Source organism: Protopterus annectens, chromosome 17.part0 (genome assembly GCF_019279795.1).
Source record: "Protopterus annectens isolate FY-2018-M chromosome 17.part0, PAN1.0, whole genome shotgun sequence".
NCBI classification, from domain to species: domain Eukaryota; kingdom Metazoa; phylum Chordata; order Ceratodontiformes; family Protopteridae; genus Protopterus; species Protopterus annectens.
Window position 1 is genome coordinate 403,514,307 of NC_056751.1, and position 24,406 is coordinate 403,538,712.

General features: G+C 37.8%; 1 protein-coding gene across 1 annotated transcript in view; it reads right to left on the bottom strand.

The window, feature by feature from the left end:
* LOC122791765 overlaps positions 1-24,406 on the bottom strand; it is a 373,623-nt gene that overhangs the window by 182,297 nt on the left and 166,920 nt on the right. Inside the window, exons 7-8 of the mRNA XM_044059689.1 lie at positions 5,589-5,747; positions 5,423-5,487 (exon numbers count right to left, since the gene is read on the bottom strand). Coding sequence (XP_043915624.1) covers positions 5,423-5,487; positions 5,589-5,747 — 224 coding nt within the window. The remainder of the gene's footprint in view (positions 1-5,422; positions 5,488-5,588; positions 5,748-24,406) is intronic.

Here is a 24,406-nt window from a genome sequence, read left to right on the forward strand (position 1 = left end):
TTCACAGAAATGGACAGAATGGAGAGTTGGACTTCTGCATTCAGTACCTTTGCCATAAAGGCCTTATATTACCTGATGCATGTGAACAAGTTCCAGATGACCTAGCCACAGAGACCCTAGACATACTAAGATGACCAGTGACACCTGACACTGGTAGGCAGATAGAGGTACAAGAGTCCAGTATGCATAATATTTCAGTCCTGTCCTCATGTTTATTATGTACTACAACTGATGGAGGGGCTAGATCTGCCAGGACAGGCATCTTCATGAGACACTATGCCTGGCTCCCTCTATGTGACTTTGCTGGGTTATTGCTTTTTGGACCAAGCATGAAGAAGAAACTGGAAAGAATTGAGCAGAGGGGCAAAACACTGTCTGCTGTGGGACTCAGGTTCACAGCTCCCCAAAGGTCACATTCCAGGAATCAGTATGGTCCAAAGAACGTGTAGTTCAAAACATTCCACAGACAGTCCTTTGACCAGTTTCAGGATAGGAGCTTCTGCAGAGGAAGCAAGGATCATTCAATGGACACCATCTCAAACACAAAAGAACTCTGTGAAATCATAGTTTCTGTTGTTGCTTCCAAGGAAGACAAATCAGAATACCTAGGATCTTGCCCAACTATTCCACTCTAGAGGCAGTTGGGAGTCATCTCTCTTTGCACCAGGGTACATAAATGGCCATCATGAAGTGTAAATGGGTCAGGGAGATAGTGTCCAGAGTGTGTTACATTTCATTTTCAACCTTACCAAAACTACCCCCCCCCCCCATTCTTGAAGTCCCACCATGTCATATGAGGGATGCAAAAAAGAGAGCTTAGATGTCCTCCTACTCAAAAGAGCCATCCAAGATGTCACCAAGACCAAGAGAGTCTGGAATTTATGCCAGATTCCTTTTGGTTCCCATAAGGTTGAAGAACTGAGGCCATTATTGGATTTAAGCAGCCTAAATAATAATAATAATAATAATAATAATAATAATAATAATAATAATAATAACAGGTAATGGATGGCCACAGTACACACCATCCTTATGTGTTTATTGGGAGGAGAATGGATGCACTGGCTGGATCTCCAGAACCCATCTGCACAACAAAATTGCTGTCTCTACTCATATACTCTACAGTTCTATTAATGGCTAGGAACCCACATCTCCCTTTCAGGGTGGTTGGGATACTCAGCTTCTCTGAGATTGTCTATTTGCAAGCTGTATAATAGCAAATGACAAAAAGTATTTGTTTGGGCCACTCTGAGAGGACTGAACCACTTTTTCTGCCCTGCCCTGAACTTGTTTAACTTGTTTACTTATGTAATCTCTGTAAATAGTCTGTTTGTAATATGTAATGCTGGTATTATGTAATGCTGTATCTGCTTACCCTTGGAGCTTTTCTCCCCGGGCCTCCACTGAAAATGGACATGCATCCAGTTGGACTATCCCAGTCAACAAATGTAAAATAAAATAAATAAAAATAAAATAAATCCAATTTAGATCAAGTTATCACCAAGTTTTGGCCCTGAAAATTTGTCTCACAACAGCCCCCAGGGTTTTTACCAAGTGAATAACAGTAGTCACCTCTTATTTGAGCATCCAAGGAATTCATATCTTTCTGTACATAGATGACTAACTCCTCATGTCTACCACCAAGGAGTCACTTATCCCAGCAACTGACAATATTCTCTGCCTTTGCCTGTCCCTAGGACTCTCTGTGAACCAAGCCTACTCGGTCTCTGGTATTTGTAGAATGCTATCTGGATACCTTTCAAAAATGAGCCAGACTTTGCATTCCCATTCAAATCTCTCTGGTTATGCACTTAAGAATCTCTCTTACAACTGCCTTTCAAGCCCCTAAGGCCCTGGATTTCATGACAGTAATAAGATACTCAGTGCCATTTGCCAGATGCTACATATGGATTTTTCAGTGAACACTGAAAGTTCAGTGGTCACGAATATGCAAATTACATATGCATAAGTATCAGATTAATGTCCACATGCAGTCACATCTTTTATGGTGGCTGGACATCTGCAAACTCAGCATACAATTTCTGTTCACTCCTCCTCATTTGGCAACAATCTCCATGAATGCCTTTGTCTTACAGAGAGTGGGTGGGAGGCATCGTGCAGGGCAGATAGTTCACAAAATGTGGTCTTCACAGGAGACCACTCAACCCATCAGCATACTGGATATGAGAGCACTCTTCTTAGCACTGCAGGCATTTCAGGACTATCTTCCATAGGGTTTGAGATCTATAGAGAGAGACAACATGGCTGTGGTATGGTACATCAACAAGCAGAGAGGCACCAGATCATAACCTCCATATTTTGCAAGGTAATGAAAGTGTCAGAACAGGTGATGTCAAAATAATGCTTTCTGCACATGCCCAGTAGGTTCAGTTACCAAGAGGACAGGATCAGCAAATGTATCTTGATGAGAAGTCCCCTAATCTTCAGGTAGCAAAGGACATAGTCCATCTCCTGCTATGACCTTTTTTGCACCACTCTCCAGCACCAAATGTAACACCTTCTTGTCCCTCATACCACCAGGGTGCTCCCCAAGGGAGACTCTAGTTCAGCCAGTGTCTACTGGTCTTCCTTATTCCTTTCTTCAACTCTTGCTGTGATTAAATTCATCCAGAAAACAAAGCTGTGCAGAACAGTGGTCATCCTCATAGCATCATTCTAACATAAACATCTTTGGTGTCTTCCAACTATGGCCTCACTTCAGGCAGGTCCCTCTGCTTCTATATCCAACTCTACATCTCCCTTCTTGTCCATCCATCAGATTTCACCCAGCCATCACATCTCTTCAATTAACTCTGTGGTTTCTACAGTTCTGTTAATGGCCAGGAACCCACATCTCCCTTTCAGGGTGGTTGGGATACTCGCAGCTTCTCTGAGATTGTCTATTTGCAAGCTGTATAACAGCAAATGGCAAAAAGTATTTGTCTGGGCCACTCTGAGAGGACTGAACCACTTTTTCTGCCCTGTCCATTTACTTCCCTGTTTTCTTTCATCTCATTTTGGTTCAGAATCTAGTTTCTCTCCCATTGAAGTTCATTCCACAGTCATCTCCCATTTTCAAAAAGGAATTAATTTTTAATGTCTTGCTTCCAAAAGGATTTGCAGAATTTTTTTAAAAGGTAGTTTCTTAGTAAACCTTCTACTAAAGATCCCATACCACCTTGGGTTCTTGACTTGGCCTAAGAAAACTTGACTTGGCCTAGTGTTGAGCCAGTCCATTCAATTTTTTTTATCATAAAACACACTCTTCCTTGTGGAAATTACTTGAACTAGACAAATATCAGAGCTCCAAGCCCTATCTTGCATGCCTCCTTGCTTAGTCTTCCATAAGGATAGGGTATCCCTGTATACAAATCTGTCCTTCTATCGAAAGTGGCCACTTTAAATCAGCCCCTCCATTTGAATGCATTTTATTTTCTTTCCTGTTCTAACAGGAGAGAATACCTTCTCTATTGTCTGGATATTCGTAAACAATTGAGATGTTACCTGTGACATACAAAACAATTTATACAGCACGATCAGTTAATTGTTTTAGGCAAAAAGAGCCTAAAGTTTCTTTATTCAGATGACTTTCTGAATTAATTTCCTATAATAATGGTTCATCAGACAGATCTTTTCTGTATAAACCAGAGGATCATTCAGCCACAGGCAGTTGCTTCTTTCACCATTTCTCTTTAAGACTCACAAATAAATGTTGTTTGTGCAGCAGTCACTTGGGCATATATACATACTTTCTGCAAACATTATTAACTAGAAGTGGTGTCTGGACACAGGTCTTTCTTTAGGACTAACATACTCTGTGGTATTCTGTAAGGATACCTCCCAGGGACTTTGTCCATCCAGTGAATAATGTTTGATACAATAGTTATGTACTTACCACAATATTGGATCTTGATTATCCAGGTCTGTCCACTTCACTGACCCTTCCACCTTTCCCCTACCACACTGTCATTTGATCATCAAATAGACCTCATGAATTACCTGAGGCTATTTCTGCTTCCTTATTTGAGAAGGCTTCCCTTCTTTTTGTTTTAGAGGATTAGGCAGCTAAACTCAATCTGTGGCAACATGGAGTGATAATTCATTATAAGAAGTAGGGAAGGAGTTCATGCTATTTGAAGAAAGCTGTGTGCCATGCTGGCACACAATGGCAGACCATTTCCATCCAGTGAAGTGGACTAACATGAACGAATCAAGATCCAGTGTTATGGTATGTATTTCACTATCATGTCTCATGGATACAGAGTCAAGGTTCAGTACAGCAAAAAAAAAAAAAAAAAAAAAAAAACAAGTGTCCAGTGGCAGTTTATATCATCAGGCATTTCCAGTATGGAAAAACTGGAGTTCCATTCAAAGAGTTCCACTTGAAACCCTACCTTAACTGAGGTATGTGATCTGGAGTGTTACAGATGTGCCACAGAATCACTGGAAAAGACAGAGATACTATATAAATCCTCACACAAACAAACATCGAGGAGGGGGTGTATATTTTGAGCTTTCAACTAAATAAGTTAATTAATAATTCTATAAGTGGATAGTGCAGATAAATGATGCCTTTTCATGCAGATTTATGGAACTGATTCAATGGACACATGTATAGTTTCACTGAAAAATTATCCTATCACCAAGTTGTATGTGGAGTTCTTTCTAATACAGATAGGTTAATGAAATTAAATGTAATTGTGGAGGAAATATTTTGCAAGGTCCCAAAGATCATTTGAAGCATACCTTTCCAACAGTTAAGTTCACAAAAGCTCCCATTTCTGTGCGTTTGTTTCTATTAATGAGATGATAGGTCACTGAGGACAAATACAATATCTGTGAAACACAGTAATCCACTCCCATATAGGAATACTATGTGTGAGTAACTTATAGCTCTAAACAATGTCTAGGAGCAGTCTATTTAACTGTTTAGTTTTCCTCTGTAGAGATAGCTTCAACAGTACATAACAACAGAGGTGATAGAACTACCACAGCAAATATCAAATTGTACTTGTATCTGTAAGACTTGGTGGTGGATGGGTTCTACACATAGATACTTTTGTGATGAATTGCCTACAAATAAGTAAAAGTTGTGGATTGTTATGCATGATGGGCAAATACATGTAGATAATTATTTTAGCTAATGATATTGAAGAGGTAAACCACACTAGAGTCAACAGAGAAAATAACCACCTAATACTTTTGGATACAAAAAAATTATAAAATTAAACCTGATGTTAGCATTGAACATCAGAGCGCAATTACAGGAGCATACACAATCATTCCCATTCATAATGTAAAGAGTATTAAGTATATGGAAACAAACAGCCATTACATACTTATGACAATATTACTAAGGTACAACATACTAAAAATTATATTCGTGTGTAAGGACTGAAGTAGAACATACATACACACATACCTTTTTCTAAGGATCTGTATATGGATGATGTAATGATCACCACACATCTTAACTGAGACTGATGTCTAAATAAAAACAGTTAAATGCAGTTAAAATTCTAGTAATAGCCGTGTAACTTAAGTGAACATTCTCACGAACAGCATCGTAAATGTATAATATTACTTGCCCTGAATGGGTCTCTGCAAGAAAACATAAGGTTATGTCTTTGCCCATATCATCTTCTTTGGGTGTCCATGTTATATTTGCTTGTCCTACATTATTAGCATTGTTATATGCAAAGGTGCTGGTCATGTTTGCTGGACCACTTATCTTGAAATTTGTTACTCTGCAAGAAAGAAAAAAACAGTAAAGATAAAAGTGTCTATATATTTAAATAATTAAACAAATTTTCATGACAGAACATAATAATCTTTACAGAATGAAGGTTAGCTTTGTTAGTGTAGAGGTATAAAGCTCTGATTATAACCTAGGCAGCCTGAATTCAGTTACTGGTTTGGGCACCTGTTGGAGCCAGCAGAGTGAGGAAAAGGAATGACAGTGCAATGCCTGCACATTTTTTCCTGCTGGGCAGCAGACAATGGAATGGCATGCTGGTGAGGGTGTGACATTCATCCTAGTTCTACTGGAGAATGGTTAGGAAAGCAGCTGCCAGTTTGAGTGATCTGCTGGAACTGGGAGTGTGCCTGCTCCTGAAAGCAAGGTATAGCTGCTTCATGTAATACTACCTTATTGCTTATCTTACCCTATAAAAATATTGCCAGCATTTATGGGGCAATCATCTGCAAAATAAAAAAAATTCCAAGCTACCCTGTACTCTGTCTGTTGGCCCTGCCATTGTCCTCCCATTCACCAGTTTGTATATAGAAATGCACTGATGGTTGACTATTCTGAGTCTGTGGGGTTGAACTAGACATGGGAGAGAGGGTATGAGTGTAGGGACAGGCTTAAGGATTGTCATGCCATGGTACATCTTCCCTAACATTTTCATAGCTGGGAGTGAAACTAGCACTTAGCAAAGAAATCAAGTCTCCAATTGTCTGATTAAACATATCCACTTAAAATATCGATGCATGCATCCTTCTTCATATTTAATATTGATTAGTTCTTGCTACCATTTTTATAAAACTAGGCCTTTCTGTTTTCTTGTTTGGATAATCAGACTTCTGGTTTGTGTAACGCCATTTTGTAAAAAGTGTTTTTGTTTAATACATGAGAGAAAAGGCACCTCAGCAGTGTAATTGTGAGTGGTAGTAAAGCAAAATCACTCCAGGACAAGTATTTTTAATCTTTATTCTGCTATTGAATATCATCACAATAACAGTGCATAACATATTTGCAGAATTATGCTTTTTTATTGCAAAATATTTATGATTGCAAATAATGAGTTTAGCTGTGTTTTTCCTTTCCTAGACTGATGTATGGGTCTGGGCTACAGATATTTATTGGGCCACTGTTGATTGCAACATATAAAGCATTAATTCAAGTGGGCGGGAAAGATTGCACTTTACATAAAAGGTAAGTTAACACAATAAAAGTCTAACTGATTATGGTAAATGGTGTGAGTAAACCTGTTATCAGCAGTCACTGTCATTAATGAAGTCCTGTGTGTTTGCCTGAGATGGAAGGAGTATATAAAATAGTTACAATCTATAAGACAGTTAATTTATTATAAATAGTATGAAGTTCTCCCATATCAATGAACTTATTTTTATACTTTCATGTAAGTGAAAATAGATTAAAAATAGCAGGAAGCTTCCTGCTTGCCAGAACAAGGGCCCCTTATAAAGTCACAGAATGAAAACACAAGACAACTAATTACAAAAAGAAGCAATTAATGAAACTGAAAAAAACAACTATCTACAATGAAAAAACTGCTAAGCTAATAAACTCTCAATGAAAGCAAACTTTCCACACATAATTAATAATCTGATCTATACAGATGCAAATGTCAGTAAAATATAAATAAAATATAAATGTAGCAAAGTAAATCCAATGGGACAGGTAAACGCTCAGGTTCACAGAAAAAAAGTTTAAAATCAATAAATAAAGCCAGGAACTGAGCGACAGTGAGGAAGTCAAACGATGCAAAAATTAATTAAAATCTCCACTTTTAATACAAAAATATAAGACAGGATAAGCGCTTTCGCAAGTAGCTTCATCAGATCCATACAAAATTCCAAGTGTTAACTGCATGCTTATATACCTGCAGATGATGACTCATACTCATGGTTAATTAGCAAACAAGGTACTGCCCATCATTTTTAAAGATATAGATGATGTTTAAAATGATAGATAAAAAACAATATATAAAAGCTTCATAAAATGCATTGCTGAAAGATAAATAATGGCTAGGCATCAAATTACAAACATATTGATCAAAATATTATGACTAACTGAATTATATTAAGAAACACAAAACTATGTATAAATTAAAAAGTAAATACATCTGTATATAATCAGTGTATAACAATTCATTTGACATTTCTACGTTGTTTTAGTTTTGGTCTTATAGAGGCTCTTTCATTCAGGCCAAAACCTTTGTCAGCCCTTAATGAAATAATCCATTGCATTTCCTTACTTTCTGTGTAGGTTCTGATATCACCTCACCTTACATTAGGAGAAATAACTTCTAGCACCTTGAATAAAAAGTAATGTTCATTGTTGTTTAATGTAATATGTTTGGCTAGAGCATTGTGCAATGTACCTCTCTTCATATGATAGATATGCTCCCTCATCCTATCTCTTAAGGGGCGATTAGTCTTGCCTACGTAGAATGACGGGCAGGATTGACAAGTAGCCAAATAAACCACATCTGATGTCATACAGTTTGCATCTGCTTGTATCATAAATACTTTCTGTAAGTCTGGTTGAAAAAACTGAGTGTTACTGTCAATAAAAGGGCAAAAATTACAATGCCCACATGGCTTTGTACAACCACCCTTATTATCACTTTTTATAGTTTTAGGGTAACAAAGTATCCTTTTTAAATTATGTTTAGAAATGTCATGCTAAAGCTTCTTTACAAGGATACTAACACTAGTGCTACACAGGATAATAAATTTGTTTTTAAGAATTTGAGTGATTTTACACCATTACACCACCCCCTTCTGAATTGTATAATTATTATGGTGGTAGAGACACTAGACAAATATTTAAAACCAGAGATAATCTCTCACATAAAGAAAGGCTATGTTTGAATAAACTACAGAATGACTCTAGCATCATTATTAGACCTGCCGATAAGGGCGGTAAAATAGTCATTTTAAACATGTCTGACTCCACTAACAGCATGACCACTATGCTGCAAGATAATTTCTATGAAACTGTCTCTCTAGAAAGTGTACATATAGTGACCAACCATGTGAAACAATCTTTGCATGATATTTTTAAAAGTAAAATAATAGACAACAACCTCTATGAATATTTGAATATTCTATATCCAGTCATTCCGACTATCAATGGCTTGTCCAAAATACATAAAGACCCTTATGATCCACCGATGAGACCTATAGTCTCAGGTCGTGGTTGGCTAACTGAACACCTCTCTGTATTTATTGAAAAGCATTGAAACAAGTTTTATCTGATAGTAACACAGTATTAAAAGACTCTAGGCAATTTCCTATTGACCTTTATGAATGTATTAAGCATCTTGGTACAACTACTGGCTATTTATTTGTCACCTTAGATGTACAATCTTTGTTCACTGTCATTCCCAATGACTTAGGGATGATTTATGTAACGGAATATCTAAAAGAACATAGTAATTATTCTATGGTTTTAATAGATTTGATAGTGTATTTTCTGGAGTTGGTCTTAGAGAATAACTTTTTTATGTTCATGACCACTGTTTATAGACAGAAGGAAGGCGTAGCAATGGGCACACCATGTGCCAACAGCTACGCAAATATGTTTCTTGCATATTGGGAAGAACATGTGCTTTTTCGTGAGGAGATGTTCAGGCAACACATAGTGTTTTATCGATGTTTTGTCGATGACCTTTTCATTTTATGGGATGGCACTATTGAACAACTAGAATCCATGCATTTCATGATGAATAACCTTACGACTTGCCTTAAGTTTACCATGCAACATTCCTCACATAGGATAGAGTTCCTAGATTTATTCATTGAGAGATTACCGAATGACATAATCAATACAGGTGCACATCGTAAGGCCTGTTATAGTAACACCTTACTTTCTAGATCCAGTATGCACCCCCCTTACGTTTTTAAAAATATTATAAGAGGACAGGCTATCAGTGCCTCAAGATTAAACCCTACGAATGATGGCTTTGAAACTGAGTTAACTAGCCTGAAAAACAGATTGGTCAATGGGGGTTATACCACAACTGAAATCAACTTCCATATGGATGATATATATGAACTGTATTGCACTAGAGCAGCACCTTATTTTGGTCCTAGGGAATTTGATAATCCTTTAGGTAATAACTGTAATAACTGCAGTATTAGATTTTCAACACAATTTTCTTCTGACTACTTCAAAATCAAGGAAGTTATTAATAGGCATTGGGGTATCTTACATGTTGACAGTGATTTAAAACGGATCGTGGGTGAGACACCCACTTTCCTTTATAGGAATAAACATAATTTAAAAAGGATACTTTGTTACCCTAAAACTATAAAAAGTGATAATAAGGGTGGTTGTACGAAGCCATGTGGGCATTGTAATTTTTGCCCTTTTATTGACAGTAACACTCAGTTTTTTCAACCAGACTTACAGAAAGTATTTATGATACAAGCAGATGCAAACTGTATGACATCAGATGTGGTTTATTTGGCTACTTGTCAATCCTGCCCGTCATTCTACGTAGGCAAGACTAATCGCCCCTTAAGAGATAGGATGAGGGAGCATATCTATCATATGAAGAGAGGTACATTGCACAATGCTCTAGCCAAACATATTACATTAAACAACAATGAACATTACTTTTTATTCAAGGTGCTAGAAGTTATTTCTCCTAATGTAAGGGGAGGTGATATCAGAACCTACACAGAAAGTAAGGAAATGCAATGGATTATTTCATTAAGGGCTGACAAAGGTTTTGGCCTGAATGAGAGAGCCTCTATAAGACCAAAACTAAAACAACGTAGAAATGTCAAATGAATTGTTATACACTGATTATATACAGATGTATTTACTTTTTAATTTATACATAGTTTTGTGTTTCTTAATATAATTTAGTTAATCATAATATTTTGATCAATATGTTTGTAATTTGATGCCTAGCCATTATTTATCTTTCAGCAATGCATTTTATGAAGCTTTTATATATTGTTTTTTATCTATCATTTTAAACATCATCTATATCTTTAAAAATGATGGGCAGTACCTTGTTTGCTAATTAACCATGAGTATGAGTCATCATCTGCAGGTATATAAGCATGCAGTTAACACTTGGATTTTTGAATGGATCTGATGAAGCTACTTGTGAAAGCGCTTATCCTGTCTTATATTTTTGTATTAAAAGTGGAGATTTTAATTAATTTTTGCATTGTTTGACTTCCTCACTGTTGCTCAGTTCCTGGCTTAATTTACAGATTATAAATAAAATATAATTTTATATGGCAAAAGCGACGTTGCAACATGAAACACATTACTGCTGCACTTCCTAAGCCTGATAATGCCCTCCAGGGTGGATATTGCTGAGAATAATGGAAAACCACAGGCTGCAACTTTCTTCTAACTTTATTATCAGGCACCAGTGCATCTGTTAACTTCAAATAATGGCTATGTTGCTGAGCAGTACTGCTCGCACAGTATTTTAGTATTTCAGGATATTAGCATGTCTAACGAAATACATATTTGATGTGAGACTCTCAGAGAGTCACATTAGATGGAAACTCATGAAATTTCTAATATGCTGAAACAAAAAGTATCATAATCAGAAAATGATAAACATCAGCAATGTATGTGCTGTATTTATTATAATTAATTATATATTTAAAAAAACTATATCTGCAAATTATAAGATTTCAAAATGAACTTGTCTACAAGAGAAAAAGAAAGAAAATCAGGAACTCAGCTTCACAAGAAAATTAAAAATCAGCTTCTCTCATCAAAACTATAATTTTTTTTCATACATCAGATATTTGGTATACTTTTTTCTAAGGCTTATGAGCATAGTGCCATTTTGTTACACAATCTTCCCTTTTGAACTCAGGAAAATATATTTCAATTAACAGTATTATGTTCACTGACTATGCTGAGCATTTTCTTAAAGAAAATCACATGGAAGCAGATGCTTTCAATACTGAAACTGGTATTCTGATAAAATTCTTTCTACTCATAAAAATGTTTATTTTATACAAATAAGCATGCAGGAAATGTGCTTATTAGTCAAGAAACAGATTATAATATAAACTATGAATAAATATCATAGAAAGTAATTGAATAGTCATTATACTATGCAACAGACTGCCATAAACACATAGTTACCTTATTTGCTGATTAAAAATGATGAAACATTAGAAAAGACCATTCTGGCAACAATAAGGCCGAGATAAATATATCAAATGGAAGGTATTATTCCATCGTACAGATGAAAAAGTCTGTGGAGTAACCTGAAAATGAGAATATAAAAGAGCTACAGAAACAGTTGCCTTATGATGGCAGGGAGTTATTTGTGGTACAAAGCAGTCTTACACTGACTGAAAAACAGATAAATTAGTGGAGCATAAGATAGTGATATGCATAAAAGTAAAAGCCAAATTCTGAAGCAGAATGTATTTTTTTCTGAAAGTCACTATATACATCTGTATCTCATATATCTCTCTTTCTCTCCATATATATATAGATACCTAGATATATAAATGTATATACATATATATTAGATACATACATATCTATATACATATATAGCTACACATGTATTTATTTATTTTGGGAAGAAGGCAAGCGCAGTACACACCCCTGTTTGGGGCTGCTTCCTTTACCTTTTACTGCCTAAATATGCCAGTTCTAAGATCACAGAAATGCAGAGCAAGGAAATACTTCACTTTAAAATATTAATTTTCTTTGAGTAAGTGTTGCTGAATCCTACTTTTGCCATTTAGAGGGGAATTTACAAAGGTGTTCACCTATTGCTAACCACTTCCTATTCAAAGACATCCCTACCATGTTACTTTAGTACAAAGATGTGCAATACACTGTTGGGCAGTGCCATATGCTAAAGAGGCATTCTAGGAGAGCAGCCAATGTTAATTAGCTGTTAGCAGTCCCTCAGAAATTCCTGTGGTAAGGCAGCTATGCATCTAAGAGTGTGTGTATGTGTGGGACTGAATGTGAGAGTGCATATGTGACTATATGTATACCGGGAGGTGACAGTAGGGGGTAGTTAGGCATAGGGTAGGTGTGTGTGTGTGTGTGTGTGTGTGTGTGTGTGTGTGTGTGTGTGTGTGTGTGTGTGTGTGTGTGTGTGTGTGTGTGCATGCGCATGTGTGTGTGTGTGTGTGTGTGTGTGTGTGTGTGTGTGTGTGTGTGTGTGTGTTTGTGTGTAACGATGAATCAGTGAGTGTGTGGGGTTGTTTTGTTTGTGTATGTATGAATGTGAGTGTGTGGGGGGCTATGATTCCTTTACAGAGTACCACATCATAGTGTTATCTGTTCTATTCTGTAGCACACAGCTAAGTTTTTGCAAAGAATTTTCTGGAATCAGCTCCCTTATGTATATATCGGAACCTAAAATGTTCAGAAGGAAATAAAATAAAGTACCTGGGGATGAACAGGAAATGTAGCAGTGGTATCACTTGATAGCTAAAACTTTATTGCCTTCCTGACATCTTTCCACTTCTAATATTGGAACCTCAAGTTTCAGTTAAGGTGTCTACCTCACAGATGCAAGGAACATCTCTTGATTCTGATCTCTGCTTGTAGTGTAATAGTCTACAGAGTGATAGCATTTACATATGAACCTATGAATCACATGCAATTGTCACATTTAATGTTATTGTTTTTATCTACAGTTATTGTATCTCTGAGGAGGACTGCCTTTAAGCGTTCATACATGGCCTACACATAGCTCCTAATTGTCCACTGATTTTGCAGAACATCCCTGATTTTGCCTCATATTTTTGCAGTCTCATAAAATTTCTGATTTTCTGCTAAATCACAGAGTATTACAGTTGGGCAGTAATACCAGACATTAGAAAATTCCATGTCATCTGCTCTATATAAAATTCATGCTGATGCAAAACCTGTTATTTTATTAACCTACTAAGTGAGTTGGAGTTAATTTTAGAAAAGTGCCCCGACTTTGGGCCTTTGTTCCTAATTCTTTACCAAAGACGTTGAGAGCTTTAGTCCCACGTATCATCTAAGTGTAGCAATACATTTTTCTTACAATGTCATATACAGCCTACCATGCCTCTTTAGCATTCTATCATGTACTTCATATTATTTATTTTACCATACCTAAAAAAATCCATGACATGGATTCATTGCTTCCATACTGTTTCCCTATGTGCAGCATACCTTTATGAATTCCATTCACTGTTGTGTGTTTGTTTACATAAAACACTTTTATAAAAGGCTTGTCATTGATAAGCTATGTTGCTATTTAAGATGTCTTGTAATATCTGCTTTCTGGCAAGTAATTCATTTGTATATATTAGAGTCCTTTAAGTTTTTATATTTTTTTTCTGCTCTAACATGTCCTTCCCCTTGTTTTATTGTTTTACTGATTTCCCATATGCTAGAAATGTTTATTCCCAGGACTCCACTGAAAATGGATGTCCTTGGCTGGACTTATTATTTAATTATAATATAATTTAATAACTATAAATAAATACACATACATGTATACAGTATATACTCCTGAAGCACATTCTGCCACATAGTGTAGGTGCAGTGAATTGCCTTCACTATAAACAATGGTAAATAGATTTGCAATGGAAATAACAAAATATATAATTTGTGTTTACCTCATAGCTTCACTGCATTGTCTCTAACATACTGGCAAAGTCCAATAGGGAATGCATCTGGAAAAGGTCATTCCAGAGGTGCTCCTCACTCTGTATGACACCAGGGGTGGGGCTATAGCGTGGAGACTGCTTCTGTAAAGCTCAACATACACAATTGAGGGGATAGTGCCCAAAATGTTATTCAGTTTTAATGAGCTAACCCAAATCCAAGGGCCCCTTCTCTTTCATTCCCTCTTTCCTTCAATCTATCTATCGATTTATCTATCAACAAATCAGTGTAGCAGTGTTTCCACCAGAGGACAAGCTGTTAGAAAATTGTTCCACTTTTTCATGTGCCTTTCATAATGTTATGACAAAGTAATGCATTTGCTATTTATAGTTGCTACATTAATGTTGCATATCTCTCAGCATCACCTGACATCACATGTATAATCAGCATGAATAACCTAATGAAATCACATTACTGTTTGGGACAGTTGAGTACATTGTAGATTGGATGGTGCAGTGGTGTAGCAATAGTATTTTCACCTCACAGCAAGAGGTTCTCCAGTTTGATTCTCGGCTGGAGTGCCTTCTGTGTGGAGTCTGCATGCCCTACCTGCATTGTGTGGGTTTTCTCCAGGTATTCCGGTTTCCTCCTATGCTACAAAGACATGCATCTAGATCATTTCTCCCTGGGGCTCCACTGAAATCTGGCTTCATTCCAAGTCAGACTTTCCCGATAAACAAATGTTAAATAAAATAAATAAATAAATAATATTGTGCCATGTTTGCCAGATATGGTGTTTGATGACTGTTTAGAAACATTGCAATTCATATAAATAGGCAGGCAATGACACCACATTAATATACCTGGCACCCTGTGTTATAAATATGCCTTATTCTTGCCAAGTGAACTTTGTTGTGATGCATATGTATGAATTAGAAACTTGCTACAAAGATACAAAGAAAATACAGTACTTATTCTGGATGTTTAGAAAAGACAGTATTTTTCTGAATATTCAACATAGATTTTGTTTCCGGACATTTTTTTGTTCAGGCCTATACCTACACAGCTCTCAGTTAGGGAATGTGTATGTGTGTGTGTGTGTGTGTGTGTGTGTGTGTGTGTGTGTGTGTGTGTGTGTGTGTGTGTGTGTGTGTGCACGCGCACGTCTATCTTTATGCAGTTCTTTTTCTAGAGTGCTTACACTATGACCTTTTTGTAATATGCTTAAAATCAGGTCTTTGACCCATCTAAGTGTATGTTGCAAAGGGTTTTTCAGCCCAACATTGTTTTCCTTGTCAATGTTTTCCACTGCACAAATGCCACTGCCACACGTCGCTTCATTAGTTGGAAATTGGCATGTCTCTATGGCTTGTCTTGGGTATGCTGCCACTTGTTTTATTATACTCTGTGCGTAATGGATACAGCCTGGTCATATATTATTGTACTTAAGGATTCTATATCCATATATTTGCATGGCATTTATGTTTCACTCATTTCCTTGTTTCATTAGTCATACCTCTGTTATGCACTTACAAGATGTGATTTCATTTTTAACAATGAGCATCTATTTTCAACTGTTTTTGGTCTATGTGTCCTTCCTGGACTTCTTATTGCTGTTAGAAGTTGTCAAAGAGCACAGGCCATGTATCCCATCAGTCTGACGAGCCTGACCTGCAAGAGCATGGAACGCATTATCATGGAACTTATAAACAAAGACATTGGCAACCTTCAAACACTGGATGCCACCCTGGTTGGGTTCGTGAAGGGCCGATCTTGTCTCCTGAATCTGATTGACTTCTTTGAATCAGTCTCCAGAGCTGTGGATGAGGGTAAGGCGGTTCACACAGCCTATCTGGACCTCACCAAGTCCTTTGACACCATCCCTCACTCTGGAATCATAGATAAACTTACTAGGCTGGGCATAAATCCCTACGTCACTCGATGGGTTGCCAACTGGCTTACAGAGAGAACCCAGACTGTAAAAGTAGCCGACTCCAAATCCAGCTCCAGACAAGTGACAAGTGGAGTACCTCAGGGTTCAGTCCTGGGACCGCTCTTGTTTGGCATCTACTTTTCTGAAGTACAGGCCAACACTAAGGAACTCTGGCTAACAAAGTTTGCAGATGACTGCAAACTGGCAGCCATTATTGTATCCCCAAATGATGTGGATATTCTACAAAAGAGCCTTACAGAAACAGATGCTTGGTGCCAGAGCCATGGGCTCAAGCTTATTGCCAAGAAATGTATAGTTATCTCCTTTGGGAAAAACCATGTACCCATGAATTACCACATAGGTGGCAGTACACTAAACACTGAAAGTGTGATGAGAGACTTAGGGACACAGGTGGACAGTGGTCTCACCTTTGATAACCACATCGCCACAACAGTCAGGAAATCCTTCTATGTGGCACACCTCATCACTAAGGGCTTTTCATCCAGAAAAAAGGAGGTCATTGTCCCACTGTATGCATCCCTCATTAGACCCTTTATAGAATACAATACCCCATTTGGTATGTACCTCACAAGACATCTGCAACAGCTGGAAAGGCTGCAGAAATACCTCACTAAAAGAATCACAGGCCTAAAGCAGATGTCCTGTGCTGACCATCTAAAAAAACTCTAGCTATACTCTGTGGCATATCGTCTACTCAGAGGCAATCTCTGCTTAACATACAAGGCCATGTCAAACCCTGAGCTGTTGGACATGCTCCACTTAAAGAAATCCCAATCCCTCAGACCCACACGCTCCAGGGATCAAAACCTTATCATAACAATGAACAAAACATGCTGGCGGGATAGGTCCCTGACCCAGAGACTCCCCATACTCTGGAATAGACTGCTCATACATGTCAAGCAGAGCACCTCCTTCTTCAAAAGGAACCTTGATGATTGGATGGGAGATAGGACATTCACCCTGGGGATCACATCAGTCACCCTGCTAAACAGGGGTCCAGGGAAGTAAATATTGTGGGAAGAAATATCCAGGGAATTGTTATGGCTAGACTTGTATAGGCCCTAGGGCCGATAGCCTAGTACCAACCTATGAACCTATGAAGAAAGCTATGCCCCGACATTAAATGCTTTTAGTACTGTTTTTTTATGCTTTGGTGTTGACCTGATGTGCTTTATCTTTGTGCCCAAAAACTAACTGCTTGTATATATATATATATATATATATATATATATATATATATATATATATATATGTCTTAGGCTAGCTGTATTTGTGGGCCATTTTAAGCCTAACCAGTTTCACTTTTGGTGCTTGAATTTATTTATTTGTCATTTGTTTACCAGGAAAGTACAATTGGGCCAAAAAGATCCCCTTTTCAGTGGAGGCCCAGGGAGCCCAGGGAGAAAAGCTCCACATTACAACATGTTCAAAAACAATTAAACAAAAGATACAAAAGTATAATATTTATCAAGTGAAGTTAAAATACACTTATGAGAAAAAGGCAGTATAATACAGTCTTTAAGGTAGAGATACAAAATTAAGTCAGAAAATGGCAATAACATTAAAGTGATTGATAAAGAATTTTAAAGTTAATATTAGTTTGGATAAGTCAAGAATACACTAAAAGGTAAAAAGACTGCAGTAAAGTATGGTCAGATGACCTAATAGAGCTGCTGTAGAGAGAAAGAGAGAGAGAGAGAGAGAGAGAGAGAGAGAGAGAGAGATTAGAGTTAAGGGATGAGAAAGGATAGTAAACAAAATGGATACATCGCTCAGGACAGGATGTTGCCGCAGCTAGGTAAAAGATAGAGAAGACATAGTGGTAAAATTGTATAGGAGCATAGAAATGCACAGAAGATGTAAAGAGAAAGTACAGAACAAGAAGGAAGGGGGAGTTGGAGGAGGTGAAAGAGAAAGGAAATGTCAGTGTGAGTGAAGAAAGCAAAGAGAACATCAGAGAAAGATAAAGAATACATACATAGCTTCACTGGGATGGGAAAAAGAACAGATCCAGGATTTGCTTAAGTATGCTTTTAGTGAGGATTTAAAGGAAGAAAGATTACTGACTGTTCTGTTATTCAGTGGTAGGGAGTTCCAAGCTTTAGCAACAGAGTAGAAGTAAAGACTTTGGCTGGAAGAATTGGAGGGTTTAGATATGGTGAGGAGCTGTTTGTCTCCAGATATGAGAGGTCTGTTTGGGATGTGCAGGTTAAGTAATTGACTGGTGGCTGGACAGTCTAAAGGTTCATAGGTATTATGTATGGTTATGAGTTGGAGATATGAGAGAAAGGTGAGAGGTTCAAGTCAATTGATGGAATCTAAACTTTTACAGTGACTATGATGGGTTGGGAGGGTAGCTTAATGGTTAAGGTGTTTGCCTTACAAGCACAAAATGCAGGGTTTGAGTCTCACAAGGGATAATTGGCTAGGCTTACAATGGCTCATGAGGGCAGTTAGCTTAGTACTAACCTATGAACCTATGAACCTATGAGTGCCTAGCACTCAGTGTGAACTTTATGATTTAGTTGTAACAACTTTCGAACTTAGTTTTTAAGGAGGCTTGTAAGTTGTTCAGAATTGGTGCTCCATAAAAAAGTGAAGGTAGGAGGTATGATTTGGCTAGCATGATTTTAGTAGGAGTATTCAGGAAATGCTTGTTCCTATATAAAAAGCAAAGTTTCTGGTGTGCTTTCTTGATGCTACTTTGTATATGTAGGTCAAACTTAAGTTTGTCATCAATAGTTGCACTTAGTTATTTAGTTTGGGAAACTCTTTTTCAGTTTTAGTGTTGTTTAAGGAAAAAAATTCATATACTGCTTTGTCAGGGCTGAGTGATTTCAGAGTGAAGAGGAGGAGCTTAGTTTTGTTTGGGTTGAGTGCGAGTTAAGCTCTAGTGAGCCAGGTTTCAAGAGCGGTGAATGCTTGCTGGGCAATCTGTTGTAAGTGTGTTAAAGGGGTAGAAGAACAGATGATAGTGAAGTTATTTGTTTATTGAATAAAAGTACCTTGTCAAGTGGCTGTATGTAAATTTTTAATTAATATGTTAAAGAGTAAACGTCCAAGTATAGATCCCTGTAGGACACCTATTGAGTTAGGAAGGAGTGGTGAGGTAGTGCCTTGCCATTTTACTGATTGCTGTCTACTAGTGAGGCAGCTGTAAAACATTTTAATAGAGGGGGATGATAGGCCAAGGTTGGTGAGTTTAGTGTGATGTCCAGAGTGAGAGACCATATCAAAAGCTTTAGAGAGGTCTAGAAATAAAGCTGATACAAGTTTACCAGAGTGTCTCGCTTTATTAACAGTATCGGTGAAGGATAATACGGCTGCAGATGTACTGTGAGCTGGTTCGAAACCATGTTCAGTATTGGAGATCAGGTTATTGTGTAGGAGACATTGCAGTAATTGATGATGAATTAGCCTGTCCTATTTAGTGCTAGCTTGGCCTTACTGTTAGAAAAATATGTATTAATGTATATGTTTAGTGCTTATTAGAAGCTAAAAGGGTTAACACATTTAATTTTATTTTATGTACAGCTTAGTTTTGTATAAAACTACAAGATGCTTTTTAAACTGCAATATGCTTTCTGAAACTGCAAGATGCTCTCTGACCTAGTATTTGCTAGCACAGCAAAATTCATGTTTATGCCTTTTGAAAATGTACTGAGAAGCAGGTGATTATCTGCTAGGTCAGGAAAATAATGAATAGAACAATACTGTTTTCTATAATGTTATTGAACTTGAACAATCAGCTCTGTTTGTGTTATGAGAACATGCACAGCTGCAGAAAAGATAGATACAGTTGAACAAAGACTGCTTGAAGAAATGAACTATAATCTGTACTTGCTTTGTGCTTGAATTAGCCAAAGTACCTTGAATGGTAACATTGCATAGTGAGAAGTTGTATCTGACCGGTGGTCATCAAGGCCACGTTGTTTTTCTTAGGAAGTATTTTTGTAAACTTGATATGCCAGCAAAAAATCATGGACAAACAGCTGCAATGAAATAATATTGAAAGAACTTGTGATTTATTACGTCAGCTTAGTAGGCAATGTCTTGTAACAAATGCATAAGAATGGTTTCACTTCCTGATTCTAGTTAGACAAACACTGTATTAGCACATTTTTGTCTCCTTGCTGCAAGATTAAAGTGCCTTAACCTGAACCTGCCGTGTGTTGATCTTTTTGAAGTTGTTTTTCCTTTGACAGATTGGTCCTTCGGACCGTAAACTCTCACTTCGCCTCAGGTCAGATGGGCCAGGTGGCATGAAACTGTATGGGGAAGAGACCACATCGGTTCATCTGCTCTGAAAGACCTCTGACTGAATTGTCGTTCAAAAGAGGCCAGCCACTTTTCTGATCTGCGACTGGAGGATGAGTTAACGGTTTTCCTTCGAACCAGGCGATCAATCATGGAGGCTCAGGTAAAGTGAGATTTACCTTTTTTCTGTTTTAGATCAGGGACTTGATTTGTATCATCTGTCAGGAGATTTGTCTTGTACAAGTCAGGGACAGAAAGATTGCAGTCTTGTCATAGATCAGGGAAACAGAATAGGTAAGGCAGTTATTCTAGATAAACTGTGAAAAAGAGAAATCGTGGTACCACGTAAAGATAAGAAGGGTTACGTAACATTTTAACAGTCAGAACAATATGGGAAATAAGTGCACAAAAAGATCCCAAGATCCACCGTTAACTGAAGATGCAAAATATATGCAATTACAGTGTGCCGACAATGTTAGGTACTATACAAAATGGGTTAATAAATATAAATTTAATGGCAAATTAGAAAAATCCTCACTTATTAAACTTGTCAAACAGCTTAAAACTGACGCAAAAGGTCAGGTGAAAAAGCAACGTCAATTAGGCATTCCTCAGGCACACAGGTGGATTGAGGAAGCAAACCGTAGGGAACAAAAAAGTAATAATTCAAAAGCTATGTTTCTAGATAAAGAAGACAATAATTTAGTAATAGCATCAGCCCCTCCACTCCCTCCGCTTCCCTTACCAGAATATGAAGCGAGTGGACAAGCTGGTCCACCTCCACTATACCCAGCTGTCTCCGCGAAGCCAAGACCGTATGTCAGAGATCCCATCGAGACTAGGTCTTGAACACGTAACTTAAGAGGGGATACTGAGTTATACCAAATGAACAAAAATTCATGAGCTATGAGTGAAGAAGAGATATGTCCGCTCATAAAAGTACCAAATCCTCAGGCAGGACAGGAAGGGCAGGACCCGACTCTCCTAGTATATAGACTGTGGTCACAGGAAGACATCCTGAAAGCCACAGAGGGAATTCCCCATCCAAAAGTTAATTTTAGAAAATTCTTAGAAGACTTACAGGGTATGAGGTTAAGTTATCATTTAAATGGAAAAGAAGTAGAAAAAGTAGTTAGACAAATCATAAGTCCAAATTGGCACATGATCAGTGGCAACTGGAATCCCCGTGATGCAGAACACAGGCCACTCCCACATAGCAACGCAGAACTGGATAACAGAGTGAAAGGTCTAACAGACCGAATCTCTGAGAAATGGAAGCCTAGAGCAAACTGGACTTGCATTAATCAATGCATCCAACAGGAAGGTGAAACTGTTGACAGATATTATGCTAGATTATTAGAGTGTTTTAATAACCGTTGAGGAATGCAGGTACCTGGAGACCAAACACATGATTCCCTGTATAAGCAGCAGCTGAAGAATGCATTTTTGAAAGGCAGTATTTTGCCTATAAGCAGCTTTATTACAAAGCACATGGCAGACCATCGTACAAGTAGATTACAGTCACTACTTGAATATGCTAGACATGCCAAAAGGCATTTTAACAGTAAAAAGAAAAAGAAAGCCCAAGTATTTTCTGTAGAAGATGGAGCAGAGGTTTATGTAGTACAGTCCGGGAAGAAGGGCAAAAAAAATGCCCAGGGAAACAAACAATCTGATAAGCGATCAGAGGAGTTAAAAGAAAGAAAGAAAAGGGGTGAATGTTTTAAGTGCAGAAAAAAGGGACATTTAGCAAGGGATTGCAAGCAAAACAAGAAGGTAGCCATGAAAGATAAGAAGGGTGAGGACTGACTATATGATAGTCAAGAATCACTAGAAGGGAGTAACCAAGAAAAGACAAATGCAAATGTGATAAAGGGAGTAAAAAATGTAATAGAAAAAATAGAGGAAGTGCAAGAAATTGCAGATAGTGAAAAAAGTGAAATTTTAGACTTAGCATTATTGAGCCTAGAGCTCTATTTAGCAGACACGAAACCGGAAGTTACACTTCTGGTAGAGGGGAAGGAAGTAAAATTCCTGTGTGACTCAGGGGCATCACGGACCCTGATACATCCTTCCAAGCTACCAAAAAATTCAGAATCATTTGATTACATATTAGTGAAAGCAGCTAATGGACAGCTGTATCGGGAGCCACTCTCCCATAACATAGCAATAACTGACCCTGTTTCAGGGATGACCCAGAAAAGCAAAATTGTTGTTTCTGCAAAATGCCCGGTAAACCTTTTGGGCAGAAATCTTACGCAGATATTTGGCATAAGAGTAGTTCCAACTATGCAGGGTATGGAAGCACAGCGACAAATGGATACTTTTGTGGTGTGACCAGAGGGCGAAACATTTTATTGGTACAGCCAGGACTTGATCACAACTGATCCAGGGGCAGTAACCGAAGAACTGATGAACATAGCCATCAGTAAGTCCCCCTCCCTTGACACTGATAAACAGCATTTGTTGCACTGTACTCTGTATTATTGTAGCACACCAGGACCTGATAAGGAATATGAGCAAGAACTGTTTAAAAACCATGCAAACAGATTAGTATTATATAATCTGTACTGGGACACATAAGGGAACAGTGTAGTTAGCTGTTCATTGCCCCAGGAATTCTTTGCACTCTATAAGTTTAATCGATTACCACATGTTAGTTTAACTAAGGACAAGAATGTGAAATGGGCAGACCTAGGAGAAAAAGTCACAAAGTGGGAAAAACAGACAGAGTTAGAATTGTCAGAACAGGGAGTACAGAAGCAAAGGTTAAACTGAATAACACAGACACACCCAGCTGTACACTTGCAGTCTAGCGAAGACAGCTGATTAGCACTCTTACTAGAAGAGGAAGAAAATGCCTTACGGAGAATACCAGAAACACTCTGGTCAACAGGGAAATCAGATGTAGGACTAATTCGTACAGCAGGACCAGTTACTATTACGCCAAAATCAGCATTTAGACCACAGAAGAGACAGTATCCCTTAAGGAAAGATGCAGAAGTAGGAATCAAACCTATAATAGCAGCTTTAATTAAGGAAGGAGTACTGGTAGAATCTCCCGATTCACCATGTAACACACCCTTATTTCCTGTCAGGAAAGCAAACGAAGAATGGCGTATGGTCCAAGATTTACAAGCGGTAAATGACACAGTAATACCTAGAGCACCTACGGTGCCAAATCCACACACTTTATTGAATGATTTGAAGCCTCAACAGAAGTATTTTTCTGTGGTAGATATTAGCAATGTGTTCTTTTCAATACCGATACACCATGACAGCCAACATTGGTTTGCATTCACATTCCAGGGGAAAAGGTATACATACACGCGACTACCACAGGGATATTGTGAAAGCCCAACAATATTCTCACAAGAGATGGCAAGCAGCTTGGCGGGATTTAGCCCACCAAGAGGCAGTCAGATTTTACTTTATGTAAATGACATCCTGCTGGCAGCCCCCACCCAGCAAGAATGCAGAGAAGATACCATAGCATTACTACAATTTCTAGCCACTCAAGGACATAAAGTAAACAAAAACAAGTTGCAGCTTTGGAGAAAGCAGGTTAAATGCCTTGGATATGTAATATCCGAAGAAGGTAGAACATCAATTTTACAAGCACCCAAACCGACTACCAAGAAGGAAATGATGTCCTTCCTGTGTACGACTAATTTCTGTCGGAGTTGGATTCCAAACTATGCCTTGGAGTCTGCTCCACTGACCAACTTAATATACAAGAAGCCTATGGCAGCACAAGATTTATTACAATGGACACCAGAAGCAGAAACGGCTTTCTGCAAACTAAAACAATTGATAGCATCCTGATTAGTTTTAGGATTACCAAA